A 14,581-nucleotide genomic window follows, 5' to 3' on the forward strand; every position below is an offset into this window, starting at 1 on the left:
GAATTTTCGTTGTTGTTGTTATCTGTTTTTCTTTATGTGAAGTCCAGGAGAGTTAAATCTAATGAAACCGTAACTGAATTAGTAGCTGCTTGGGGTTACGTCGGGGGGGGCTGGGGGAGAAGAGGAGCTAATAATAATGAGTACAAGAAAAAAGAAAAAGTTGTAAAATTGATCATGCTGCTGCTTAAACAACTGTTGTTAATATGTTAAAACCATTGAATTGTGAGATGTGAGAATTATGTCAATAAAACTATTACAATTAAAAAATGTCATTTTTAGATGCCTTATTACTTGAGGATGGGCTGCACATTGTAAAAAAGTATGTTTTTTAAAATTCCCTATTGTGATTTTCCCCTGGGATTCCTCAGATTATTCTCTATTCTTCTGTGTCTGCCTGGACATTTTTGAAAGAAAAGTTTATATGCGGCTTTACAGAGCAAAATTCTCTTCTTGAAGCCCGGCGAGTGATTTGAAAGGGGTGCAGGGGTGAATGGTATTTTCACCATTCTCATAAGATATTCAAGATACATGAGAATTTATCATTAAAATATTTTAGCCAATTTGAGAAATAATATGAGCTCATTGATAGCCTTAGTATTGAGTTACCTCTGGGCTTAAAGAGGGGTTATAACGGGGCTTATGTAAGGCAAGAGCTCCCAGATCTTGGATCTCCTGAGTGGAGAAAGGAGCGGGTTGAGAACGTTAATTCTTGGGAGGATGAAATGCTTTCTTTATGCCAAGGAATTCTGGGAGATAGCAGAAGCAAAGAGGAATGCATTCATGGGAGATTACTGTTGATAGCAATATCATTTTACTATTAAAGGCCTTTGGGTCAGTAAAATTGGGGACTGCCTCCCACTGTCGCCGGATCATTCTGAATGGTATGGAGAGCGATGCGTTGCTTTGTGTGGAACTCCGTCTCAAATGCCGGCTGCCTTTATAACTAGAGTGTGCATTCTGGGGTCACCACCGGGTCTCACTGAGAAAAATATTCGGATAAAAGTGGTTCCTCCGAGGACCTGATGCAAGGGGCTTAAGTGGAGAGCAAATGCCTTGAGAATGATTGGGGCAGGGAATGTATGGATGTGCTTTATACAATTGATGTATGTATATGTATGGATTGTGGTAAGAGTTGTATGAGTCCCTAATAAAATGTAAAAGAAGAAAAAAAAAAAAAAAGTGGTTCCTCCAGGAACTAGACCCATTTCTCGCTCTACAAATGGAACTCCATTCGCCTCTGGATTTGTTATTTCCACTGAGATTTTTCAGATAAAACTTAAAAGTGAAGTTTGAAGGGAGCATGACTCCATATGAACCAAGCCAACAACAACAACAACCACAACCTAAATGTCTCTGTGTAGGTCACAGGTCCACCAAGATGATTCTAGAACAGAATTCTCTAAGGAATAAAATCACAATTCTACAAGCATTCTGTTCTGTAAAGGAACATTGGGCTTTAGTTAGTAATCTGGTGGCCTGACCAAATTAATAATAGTGTGTCTGTACAGAAGCACCGTGGAACTTTCTAAACCAGGTTTCATCAGAATCAAGCTAGCTGGGAGAGTCCAAAATCCAGACTATCCATGACTGCAGCAGCTCCAACCCTGTTGGGTCAGAACATGGCAAGGAATGTTGACAGGTGCTTTTCTAAGAAGAAAGTCATGATAAAAAGCAGTTGGGGGTGGGGGAGGAATGCTGCCATACATCCAGGCTGATGATTCAAAAACACAGCAAAGGCTCGAGGCACACCTTCTCCTGGTTCATTGCAGCTCGCCCTTCCCCAAACTCGCTTTCTGCCCAGCCCATCACCTGTTGAAAACATACTCCTTTCTTGGGGACTGCTGGTCTACAAAGCAATTCACTCGTTTCCACCTCTCTGGGCTTTGCTCAGGTACCACCTTATTGCCTTTGCCAAAATATTCAGAGTTCACCAACTAGAGGCCACTCCGGGTACGCTTTCTTTACCCTTTGATTCATGCAATTGTATGAATTCTAAAGAAGAAACACAAGGCCAAGAGTTTTGGGTGGTTTTGGTTTTTGGTGTTCTTACAAACAAATAAGTAGGCAAACAATTGTGCCCTATGGTCTAGTTGGATTGTTATTATGATAGTACCAGGAAATAACCGATTCAGCATTACTGAGCATGTGTATCTATGTCTCTATCAGCTTCAGAAATTAATGCCAGAGAACTTCAGAAAGACAAGTGGAAAATGGATAATTCAAACAAAGGAAGAATTATTGTCAGATACTGAATATCCTTTCGTAGAATTTAAAACGGAACCAAAGATTATAAAAGAAGAAAAATGTATTGCCAAGAATGGTACATTGCGTATGCTTTTGGAAATGTTTTGGATTGTGTCACTGAGAATTCTCATTTATTTTTCCAACTGCCATCGTGGGGATGTAAAGCATTTGTAATGATATCGTGTTAGCACCTGGTACCTTAATTCGTCAATTCACTCCAGAGCAAATGATAGCCTTCAAAATTATATTCAGCCATAGTCTGCCAGAAAAACCAAGTTCAATACCATGAGTCCATTCCAACTCAAAGGACCTATTACATAATCTGTCAGCATGCGAAGGGGTGGAATCTAGCCTGTCCATCAGGTCAATGAGGCCTCTGTGTGGACATGGCCTTCTCCTGAGGGTTCTAGGAACTCCTATATTCCTCCCTGGAGGCAGGAGACACTCTCTTCAAAACATTCCTGTTGACAAGCCACATAGAGCTATGCTGATGGCAGCCAGAGCTGGAGAAGCCACATGGAGACCCATGTCAGTGCTGAGATGCTTCTACCGCCACTAGAGTCTAGTGACTAGACTTTCCACCCACTGGCCTGTCATCTTCCTGCATTCAGCATCATTGCATGTGTAGTATGAGTCTGAAGAGGACTTTATAGATTGGTATCAGATATATGGACTAATAATGGACTTATGGACTTGATCTGGACTGGGTTGGGATGTTTTCTCAATATTTAACTGCTCTTGTATATTAAGCTCTTTCTTATACACATATGAGTGTCTCTAGATTTGTTTTCTTGTCTACCCGGACTGACACAGGACTCAATAAGACAGAGGAGAACTGCCAAGGCTGAGGATCTTTACAGAAATGAACTGCCACATTGTTCTCCCATGCAGCAGCTGGTGGGTTAGAACCACCAACCTTTCGATTGGGACCAGTGCCTCAGCTGGGCTCCTCTGTAAGCTCTACTAAGCCATGATGAGTCTCTACATGGTGACATAGTTTTGCCCCACTGCCAAATTTTTAAAAATGCTCCACTGAAACCACAAAAAGGACCACTGAAATACAATGAGTTGCTTGCTCTCAGTGTTTAAGGTTGTCTGAAAGATGCTTTTGCAAAAACAAATAAATAAATAAAGACTTCTTTTGTCTATTAGTTGTCATGTAGGCAGAGCACACATCTTAGATTTATTTCTCCCTGACCTGCTAGGACCAGTACTCGGTATCACAGATACTGACAAGGTCATGGAAACGTTTCAGGACCTGCAGGGGGGCAGCTTCTTCCTTGTGGCATCCTGTGTCAACTAGGTCCCAGGGCCCCAGGGCAGCATGGCCCATCAGAAGTTCCCTCCTGGAAAAGGCAGTCAAGAGTCACATGGCCTTCATCTTCTGAATGGGGGGACCCCATGGCGGGGATGGACAGCACAGGGCCAATCACAGAACAAAAATCATCTCACAAGACAGTAACATCATAACTAGTTCCTATCAAAGTCAAGAAAAAGTCTGATAGAAATGCAGGGTGGAAAACTTCGTTTTGCCTGACTTTCCAGTTCCACATGAAAGTTCCAATGGAAATCATATGTGCCTCCGCTCTGTCCCACTGCAGAACCCCCAAAAACAAACTCACTGTCTTTGAGTCGGTGCCCACTCATGGTGACTCTGGAAGACAGAGTAGAACTGCCCTTGTGAGTTTCTGAGACTGTAACTCTTTATGGGTGTAGAAAGCCTCATCTTTCTCCTGAGGAGTGGCTGGCAGTTTTGAACTGCTGACTTTGTGCTTAGCAGTCCAAAGTCTAACCACGATGGCACCAATTAGAGATACCTAATGCAATAGAAGAGATTTAGCCATTTGGTAAGTTTGGGAGAAGGAGCCAAGCAGAGTGATTCAGCCCTCCCTCCCCCTGCCTTTTTTTAAGTGGGGAAGGAGAGCTTGGATCTTCCTGGCCCAAAGAGAGGGCACTCCAATCATATTCTGCCATTCCACAAGTGGCCTGTCCCTTTGGGGAGACCTGGGACTGGATGTGAAGATGCATCGCAGTCAGGAATGAAATAAAGTCACATTCTCCAATTGGGGTCATCAGCGATAAAACCTATTTGTTAGTTCATTTCCAAACTCAGCACTTGTGTTTCTTACTTTTCATCTGGCTCTTAACTCAGGAATACAAGAAAGGGCTTTTACATGATGATCTCCCACCATCTTTACTGCCTGCGTCCAAGGGTGGGTGGTCCCTGATGCTCCTGGCTCTCCACCAGCTACCTCCATGGGTTGAAAAACACCCATCCTCCCCATTCTCCCTCCTCCTGGAAAGTGATCCTTCAACTGTCTCACTACCCTGGGACCTTTCACAGGCATATAGACTGGGGTTGATCAGAAACATTTACCCCAGCAATGGGCTGTCTTGCCAGTATATCACCCCAACGCTTAGGTGTTAAGCCTGCGGCTGGAAGTGATTGTCTGGAAAGCCCCCAATGGCCTTTGGATGCACAACAAAATGCAACTTGCTTTTTCTACTGAGAAATTGGTTTGGGTCCAGATCCTAAGAGACTGCTGGAGGCAGCTAAGCTTCTTGACCTCCATACCCCAGCCCCTCTCAAGAACAAAATGTGAGTTTAATACTTTAAAAAGGAATCAGTGAAACTGAGCATAGAGTGGATTCCTCCATGGCACCATACCTTTTATCCTGGTCTTCTTGGTTGTCACTGGCTTTGCTCACTGACAGCATTCTCTTGTCTCGAGGAACCTGGAAATATCACCAACCGTCGGTCAGACTTGTGTAGATGCACAGCTGGACACCAGTACAAGCACAAAAACCACAGTGGAAACGTTCTGCAGCAAGTGACCAATTGGCCAGAGCCAGGAGATGGTTAGACGTGAGTAGCTTGAATGGCAATCACTGTGACAGTGAAGCCAGTAACAGGGATGGTGATTATGGTAACTACATAATCTGTTGTCAATATGAGAGGATTAAGAGTGAAGGGGTGGAGTTTAGCCTGTCAATCAGGTCGCAGCTCGATGACCTCATTTGGATGTGCTAAGCAGATAAATAGCTGGCTGGAGGCAGGACGCAGTCTCACTTCCTGAGAGACATTGCAGGTGACAAGACACATGGAGCTACACCAGTGCCCTGAGCTAGAGGAGCCACGTGGAGACCCCTGCCAGCAGTGATATGTTTATAATGCCACTGGATCCACAAGACTTCCCACTCACTGGCCTGTGATTTTCCTGCAGTCAGCATCATTGCATGTGTTTCATGAGTCTGAAGAGGACTTTGTAGATTGGTATCAGACTAACATCAGACTTATGGACCTGGTCTGCACTGGGCTGGGAGATTTTCTTAATGTACAATTACTCTTCATATAAAGCTCTTTCTTATACACATATGAGTCTCCCTGGATTTGTTTCTCAAATCTACCCAGACTGACCCAGCGATAATCATAGGGCCACGATAATGAAGGAGCAGGCCTGATTGTGCTGAACCCTGCTGTCCCCTTCCACCCTGAACACCTACTTCATCCTTCTCTTCCACCACGCTACTCCAGGGAGCAGGTGAGAGGAAAGGAGCTATGTCGGTAGACAGGGACTCTGGACATCTGTGCATGCACACAGATAGACGGCAGGGAGTCGAGTTGCAACACGCACCCTGGTGAGTAAGGGCGTGGCCTGCCAACTTGATGGCTCTGGGGCTGCACGGGTGCGTTGGCTGTCAGGGCAGCAAGAATATGATATAACATGTGGAACACCCTCTGCACAGCTCAGGAGCACATGTTCACCATGTTTCTTCAAGTGTACTTCATCCCTAACAACCACATCGATTGCTATTAAGTCATCTCTGACTCGTGGGGGGGGGGGGGGGTCATCGGCAGGTGGAGGGAAGTAGCATGGCCCCCTGAGGATTTCCAGTGACTGGTTTCCCAGAAGCAGATCACTAAGTCCTTCTTCCCAGAGGCACCTTGGGCGAACTCCAACCGCCAACCTTTGGGTGAACAAGCAAACAGCACATTGTCTGTTGGGTCCATCCCAGGACCTTAGCAACGGAAATATCAACATGTTCCTGAATTGCTATGTGGGAGAAGAGCTCTTCCCACCAGTTGTGTTTTTGACCATCATCTCTACAATGACGTCCAAGCCTCATGTGCTCTGTAGACTCTCAGCCATAGCCTCGAGCTCCGGTTTGAGTATTGTTGTTGCTTTTTGTCCCTTTGGGTTTTTTGTTTTGTCCCTTACTTCTGCCTAAAATCTTTTACACCTAAAGTGCTGCCTTCACTATTTTAAGATGAAAGAGCACTCAGGAGAGCAGGGTTTGTTTGTTTGTTTGTTTGTTTTTCTGGAGTCACCTAGTAATATGGTTTCCAGCTCCGTGGAAGTGTCTGCGAGCCCAGTTAGCTGGACGATGATGAGGAGTGTCTTGACCCCTGACTGCCTGGGTTTGAGCCTCAGCTCTACCATGAACCAAGCATGGCTTGGTTTCCTCATCCATAAAATGAAGATAATGGTGCCCTATCACCCACAGGGCTCTTAACAGAATTCACTGAGCTAACGGGAAATTTAAAATATAGGCCTGTGACTTTATAAATAGTTAAAAATATAGTTCCTTGAAATCTGAAATAGTCCACATGGAAGAAGCACACCAGCCTGAGGGATCTAAGGATTGCAAATAATAAAACCCAAATCCAAAGGAGGGAATGGTGTGAGAGTTTAAATTGTGAACACCTGGTTTTTAGGAGGCTATGGATGACCGGGGAAGTAAGTCCCAAGTCCATTCATAAGAGCCCACATGGAGTAAATATCCGATGACTCCCCTCCGACCATGCTTGAGAGGTGTGAACAGCTCTGCTCTCACAGAGAGAGAGAGCATTGTAGTCTCAATGGTGACACATGTGGTTCGGTTACAATGTAACACCTTATCGTTGATCTTCCTTCTGACCCATTTTAAATTTGCTCCACTTTTTAATATTTTCTACTTTCTCTTTGATTGAGGTTTTTCCTCTCTTTCATCTCATCATTACTGTTGGCCTTGTTGGCTCTGTAAGATTTCTGTATGACAGTGTGGGAATTGCACCTGACCTGATCCCACCACACCGAGGCAAATCATTGGGGGAGTGCAGCGGAACAGCAAGGGAATGGAGTGGCAAGGTCCCCAGGGAATGCTGAAAGTGGACTTTGGGGCCAGGGCGTGGTGCCCCAACAGACTGGACTGGAAAACGCTCCTAAGGGCCAGCAAACGATCCCTGAACAAGCTTTTCTCTTGTGAACTGTTTTGTTCTGTTCTTTGTCAGGGGTTTGTTTTTGTTGTTTTGTTGTCTGGTTGTATACTGTTGCTTTGTTTTCCTCTGTCTAGTTTTCGTGCATGTTAGTGACTCCACAGGTCTGTCTGAATAGGACAGGCTGGATGAACTATCTGGAGGAAAAACAACGGGACCGACAGTTCTGGGGGGACTTGGGGTGGGGGGGTAGGGGGGGTAAGGAAGTGGTGTTAACAAACCCAGGGACAAGGGAAAAACATGGGACCCCAAATGGTAGAGAAGGGGGAATGGCAGGCCTGGTGGGAAATGATCAAGGGTAAGGGTGCTTAGAGAAGAGGTATACTCTAGCCCAGGTGGCGATGAAGCATGGTAGGGCAGGAGGAAAGTCAAGGGAGATGGAGGAAAGAGCTAGGAGTCAAAGGGCATTCATGGAGGTCTAGATAAAGACATGTACATGCAAATATATATAGGAGGATGGGGAAATAGATCTATGTGTCTATATTTATAGGTCAAGTATTAAGGTGGCGGAAGGACCTTGGGCCTCTACTCAAACACTCCCTCAATGCATGAATACCTTCTTTTATTAAATTGGAACTCTATGATACTCACTCTCCCAACACAACGGCTGGAGCCAAAGTGGGTGAACAAGTAAATGTGGTGAAGAAAGCTGATGGTGCCCGGCTATCAAAAGAGATAGTGACTGGGGTCTTAAAGGCTTGAAGATAAACAAGCGGCCATCTAGCTCAGAAGCAACAAAGTCCACATGGAAGAACACACCAGCCTGTGTGATCGAGTGGTCCCAAAGGGATCAGTTACCAGGCATCAAAGAACAAAAAATCATATCATTGACTGCACACCTCCATGATAGGATCGCTGAAGACAAATGGGTGCATAAGCAAATGTGGTGAAGAAAGCTGATGGTGCCCGGCTATCAAAGGAGATAGTGTCTGGGGTCTTAAAGGCTTGAAGGTGAACAAGCGGCCATCTAGCTCAGAAGCAAATAAGCCCACATGGAAGAAGCACACCGGCCAGTGCGATCACGAGGTGCCCAAGGGACCAGGTATAAGGCATCATGCAAAAAAAAAAAAAAGATATAAGTGTGTGTATGTATGTGTATACATGTGTATATGTATATATGTACATATATATCATATTAAATGAAGGGGGAAGTGCAGAGTGGAGACCCAAGGCCCAAGTGTCGACCAATGGAGATCCCCTCATAGAGGAGAGGAGATGGGTTAATTAGGGTGTGAGGTAGTACCGATGAAGAACACAGCTTTCCCCCAGATCCTGGATGCTTCCTCCCCCCAACTACCAGGATCCGAATTCTACCTTGCAGGGCTGGATAGGACAGAGGCTGTACACTGGTGCATATGAGGGTTGGAGGTACAGGGAATCCAGGGTGGATGATACCTTCAGGACCAAGGGTGTGAGGGACGATGCTGGGAGAGTGGAGGGTGAGTGGGTTGGAAAGGGGGAACTGATTACAAGGATCCACATGTGACCTCTTCCTTGGGAGAGGGACAGCAGAGAAGGGGGGAAGGGAGACTCCGGATAGGGCAAGATATGACAAAATAACGATGTATAAATTACCAAGGGCATATGAGGGAGGGGGGAATGGGGAGGGAGGGGGGAAAAAAAGAGGACCTGATGCAAGGGGCTTAAGTGGAGAGCAAATGCCTTGAGAATGATTGGGGCAGGGAATGTATGGATGTGCTTTATACAATTGATGTATGTATATGTATGGATTGTGGTGAGAGTTGTATGAGTCCCTAATAAAATGTAAAAGAAGAAAAGAGAAAAAAATGATTAGGGCAAAGACTGTACAGATGTGCTTTATACAATTGATGTATGTATATGTATGAACTGTGAAAAGAATTGTATGAGCCCCAATAAATTGTTAAAATTAAAAAAAAGATTTCTGTATGACTGTGTTTTGTTTTATATGATTTTCTGTACATGGAGTCTAGTATGGGGAGGTCTCTAGCGACAGTAAGTAGGGTCCCCGCCAGGAAGAACTGGGGTAAATGGGGTCAATGGTAAGTATGAGAAGGAAATGTGCCGAAATTGATTGGTGATGATTGCACAAATCTTCTGAATATGATTAGACAATTAAATTGCATGATATGTGAAGTACCAATACAACTTTAAAGAAACAACAACACTTAGTCCCTGCCATCTACAGATCCTGGCAGATGCACACAGCCCCTCAATCACCACTCACACGAGGTAACAGTGAACCCCCTGGGGCATGCCAACAGCCGAGGATAGAGCTTCGTCATAGAATAGGGCTCTGGGTAGGAATTGGCCAGGTGGATGAAGGATTAGGACATCTTTCTAGCCCAGAAGACAATGTATTAAAAAGTCTTTTGGGTATAGTAAAAGACGTCAACAGCAACTTAAGACAGTAGTGAGGGGGTAATGTGTTCTGAAAGATGAGCATAAGCTAGGTGAGCCAGGGCCTTGAACCAGCAGAGTGTGTATGACTTCTTGGTGGGCCCTTTACCCGCTGTGTGTGGCACAACTGCAGCCCCTTCACTATCAGGGCATGCTTCACTCACCCTGCCCCCTACAACCAGCCACGCACAAAGTCCCACGGGTCTCTGAAATCACCCACTTCCTTCTGGATTCCAGCCTCCCAGTTCAGCCTCCTATATATCTTCATCAGTCTCCTACCTGGCCTCTCCTTCCCCATATTTCATCTCTGCAAATCCACTCTCTTTACAGGAGACGGCTGAGTGACTTTTAAAATGCAAGTCAGATCCCATCATGTTCCTACTTGAAATACGTCAAAGGTTTCTCGTTATTCTTAGCATCTTTCACATGCTGTACCACTGCTGTGGGACTGGGGCCGCTGAGGGCCACACCAGGTGATGCAAAAATGCAGTGTTCTGTAGACATCCCTGCAGTTAGTTATAAGGATAAAAACATGTTTCATAGGTCTGACTAGAATGCTTTTTATGCTAGAAAGTTAAAACACTCCACTCATTTACTTTTGGGGTCCTCCTGGTGAGCAACGGCCGGAGATGTCGTTATTACCATGGTGGTTCAAATCATGTGGCTTCATGTGCGCACCCTACAAGCACTCCAGGCTGTGCTTTCATGGTTGCTGGCGCTGTTGCAGTTACATATTTTGTTATACTTTCTGGTGTTATAATCTCGTGATAATTAGAATTTGTAATAGTTATAATATAATGATAATTAGAATTTGTGGACCTATATCACTAACTTTTTGAGAATGCAGAAATTAAGAAGGAAAAAATTTTTAAAGATCTCACTCCGTTAATAATGTAATAATGCTGAAATTCCATGTAGGAAGATTTTGTTAAATCATGTTATTGCTAATAGTCATAAAAATTTAAGAAATACTCTATTTAAAATTTCTAAACAACAGCCATCATATGTTTACATTATTATGTTTATGTGCTTACACTGTGATGTGTTTACGCTATGATTAAAATTAACAATAAACATCACGAGGCATCTTAGTTATCTAGTGCTGCTCCAGCAGAAAGAACACAAGTGACAGCTTCAACAAAGAGAAATAATGTATTCGCTCACAGATTTGGAAGCCAGAAGCCCGAATGCAGCGACTCTAGTCGGATGCTCCCTCGTTCTCTCCGCCCCCCCACACCCACCCCGTCAACTAGCCCGCAGGAAGGGCTCCCTGTCCTGGCGTCTGACCCCGTCAACTAGCCCGGAGGAAGGGCTCCCTGTCCTGGCGTCTGACCCCGTCAACTAGCCCGGAGGAAGGGCTCCCTGTCCTGGCGTCTGATAATCTGAGAAGCTGGACTCTATAAAGACCAGAACCAGAAGGCAGCATCAAGACTGCGAGAGCTTCTTGAGCTGCGGATGCAGGTGGCCCGACGCTGCTTGCTGAAAGTGAGAAGGACTTGGAACGCTTGCGGGTGAAGGTTAAGGACTGAAGCCTTCAGTATGAATTATAGCTCAATGAAAAAACCCAAAGCCCTCATCAGCGGAACAACAGGTAACATGCAGCTAGATGAAGTACACTGTGGGTGTGGGTGCAGAGATAGCCGTGGTCTTGGAATTCATCTTCCTCTGGATCGAGAAGGTTCTCAGCACTGGAATCCCAGTCAAAAGGACAAGTTCTGCTCCCCATAACCCTGTATTGGTAGTACTCAGGTGCCTCTGAGTATGGTGTTAATCTTTATTATAGCTCAAAAGAAATTGGCTCAAAATTTAATCTAATCCAGTAGATTGTGTCCTGCCTTATTAACATAACTACCTAATTCCTAAAGCGTTGTTGTTGTCGTCAGGTGTCATCGAATTAGTTCCAACTCATCGTAACCCTATGAACAAGAGAATAAAACACCCCCAGTCCTCACACTGGTTTAACGTTGACTCCATTGTTGCAAACACTGTGTCAGTCCATCTGGTTGAGGGCCTTCCTCCTTGTTCTGCTTCTCCACATTACCCAGAACAATGTTCTTCTCAAGGGCCTGGTCTCTCGTGACATGTTCAAAGTACATGAGACAAGTCTTGCCATCCTTGCCGCTAAGAAGCATTCTACTCGTACTTCTTCTCCGACAGATGTGTTTGTTCTTTCGGTCGTCCATGCTACTTTCACTGTTCTTCACCAACGCCACAGTGCAAATGCATGGATTTGTCTTCTCTCTCCCTGATTCAATGTCCAACGTTCACATACATAAGAGGTGATTGAAAATTCGTGGCTTGGGCCTGCTGTGCCTCTGTCCTCACAGTAACACTTTAAAGAGGTTGTGTGCAGCAGATTTGCTCATGGCAACGTGTAGTTTGATCTTTTCCATGAGCATGGACTGAGAATCCAAGCAAGAAGAAATCCTTGACAACTTCAATCTTTCCTCCGTTTACCATGATATTACCTATTGGTCCAGTTGTGAGGATTGGTTTTGTTTGTTTGTTTTCTTTACATTGAGTTGTAGCCCATACAGAAGGCTGTCATCCTTAATCTTCATCAGCAAGTGTTTCAACTCCTCACTCTCCGAAAACAAGGTTGTGTTATCTGCATATCACAGGTTGTTAATAAGCCTTCCTCCAATCCTGCTGCCACATTCTTCTTCACATAATCCAGCTTCTCTGATGATTTTCTCAGCATACAGATTAAACAAGTATGGAGACAGGGCACAGCCCTGATGTACACCTTTCCTGATTTTAAACCATGCAATCACCCTTGTTCTATTCACACAACTGCCTCTTGATTCCTGGACAGGTTCCCCTTGAGCACAAGTCCGTGCTCTGGAATTCCCATTCTTCTCAAGGCTGTCTATAGTCTGTTATGACCCACACAGTCAGACGCCTTAGCATAGTCAATCAAACACGAGTAAGCATCTTTCTGGTATTCCCTGCTTTAAGCCAAGATGCATCTGACATCAGCAATATTACCCCTTGTTCCATGTCCTCTTCTGAATCTGGCCTAAATGTCTGGCAGCTCCCTGTCAATGTACTGATGCAATTGTTGTTGGATGATCTTCAGCAACATTTCATTTTCATGTGCTATCAATGATATTGTTCTATAATTTGTACATTGTTCAATAATTTGCTCATCTTTCTTTGGAATGAGTGCAAATAGCTGTCTCTTCCAATCAGTTGGCCAAGTTATTTTCTTCCAAATTTCCTGGCATAGATGAGTGAGTGCTTCCAGTGCTTCATCAGCTGGTTGAAACATTTCAATTGGTGTTCCATCAGTTCCTGGAGCCTTGTTTTGGGATAATGTATTCAGTGCCGCTTGGACTTCTTCTTTCAGCACCAATAGTTCTTGCTCATATGCTACCTCCTGAAATGGTGGAATGTCGACTAGTTCTTTTTGGAAAAGTGATTCTGTGCATTCTTTCCATCTTCTTTCGTTGTTTCCTGCATCATTCAATATTGTGCCCATATGGAATCTTTGAGTATTTCCATGTGAGCTCTTTTATTGCCCCTTGAGTTCTTTTAGTTTAAGATACACCGAGTGTGTTCTTCTTTTTTGGTGTTCAAGGATGTTAGGGTTTACAACACAAAATAATCCCATCAGACCACAGAATGGAGTAAAATAGCACAATGCTGAGAATCATGCCAAGTGAGGTTGGCACGTATTTTGGGGAGACGATTCAATCCATGACCCTAAGGGTTCTGACACCATGTGTTATTGCACTGGGTAACATCCACCCTAGCAACATCTCAAGGCCTCAAAAATGTCTCCTCTCTCAACCTGGACTGCCCCCTTCTTGACTTGCCACATTTCAGCCACACTATATTTATGACGATGAAATGCTCCTTCTTACAGCGGAACCCCCACACAAAGTCCTCTTAAAAGCATCACACTTGACCAACCTTCCCATCAGACCCAGGACTTCCCCAGGTTAGCTCCTAATCATACCAAGAGTCTCATCTTAAGTTTCCATATCCATGCTAAGACTGCAATCTCCGTCTACTTTGTGCCTGGTTGTGTTCCAAGTGCCTGAAATGTAAACTGTCCCTAAATATTCACTGAAAGAAAGAATGCATCAATTACCACCAAGAAAATGTCCTACACTCTGCTTGGGTTAGTAGTCAAAGTGGGTGAACAGCCACTTAACATGGAAAGCAAAGAAGAGTGAATAAAATCAAAGATGCGTGGAAACAATGATTCCACAGACTAGTGAACCACACAGGCCTCGACTTCCACGCCTCTGAGACTAAAGCCCAGGCCTGGAGGGTGTGCCTGACTGTCAGTGCCAACCACTCAGAAAGGCAACACATGAGATAGTCGTGAGTAGAGTGGGAGGGAAATTGTGGAATAAAACTCAAACATAAAAAATACCAGGCTCAATGGTTGGATAAAGACTGGTGGGATCTCAAGACGATAGCCTTTAGTTACTCTCCAATTCTGGACCTGAGTCCACATCTGTGGCTCAATTTTCAGCCAAGGATCAACAGGTTTATGAGCGGGAACATTGAGAAGGAAGGAGTCAGTGGAAGTGGACAACCCAAGGTGGAAGTGGAATAGGTGATGCTGTTGTGGGGGTTGCAATCAATGACATGAAACCCTATGTGTATGCGTTGTGTTGCTGGGGAAACTGCTTTGCTCTGTAAAGCTTTACTCAATTCACACCAAAAAGTTAATAAAATAAAACGAAT

The 14,581-nt window shown here is 44.5% G+C and overlaps 1 protein-coding gene across 1 annotated transcript in view; it reads right to left on the reverse strand.

Annotated features, from left to right (window-relative positions):
* GRHL2 (grainyhead like transcription factor 2) overlaps window positions 1–14,581 on the reverse strand; it is a 157,624-nt gene that overhangs the window by 97,564 nt on the left and 45,479 nt on the right. Inside the window, exon 3 of the mRNA XM_075550820.1 lies at window positions 4,913–4,980. Within this exon, the coding sequence (XP_075406935.1) occupies window positions 4,913–4,980 (68 nt within the window). The remainder of the gene's footprint in view (window positions 1–4,912; window positions 4,981–14,581) is intronic.

The sequence above is a fragment of the Tenrec ecaudatus genome, chromosome 5, assembly GCF_050624435.1.
Source record: "Tenrec ecaudatus isolate mTenEca1 chromosome 5, mTenEca1.hap1, whole genome shotgun sequence".
In the NCBI taxonomy this organism is placed as follows: Eukaryota; Metazoa; Chordata; class Mammalia; order Afrosoricida; family Tenrecidae; genus Tenrec; species Tenrec ecaudatus.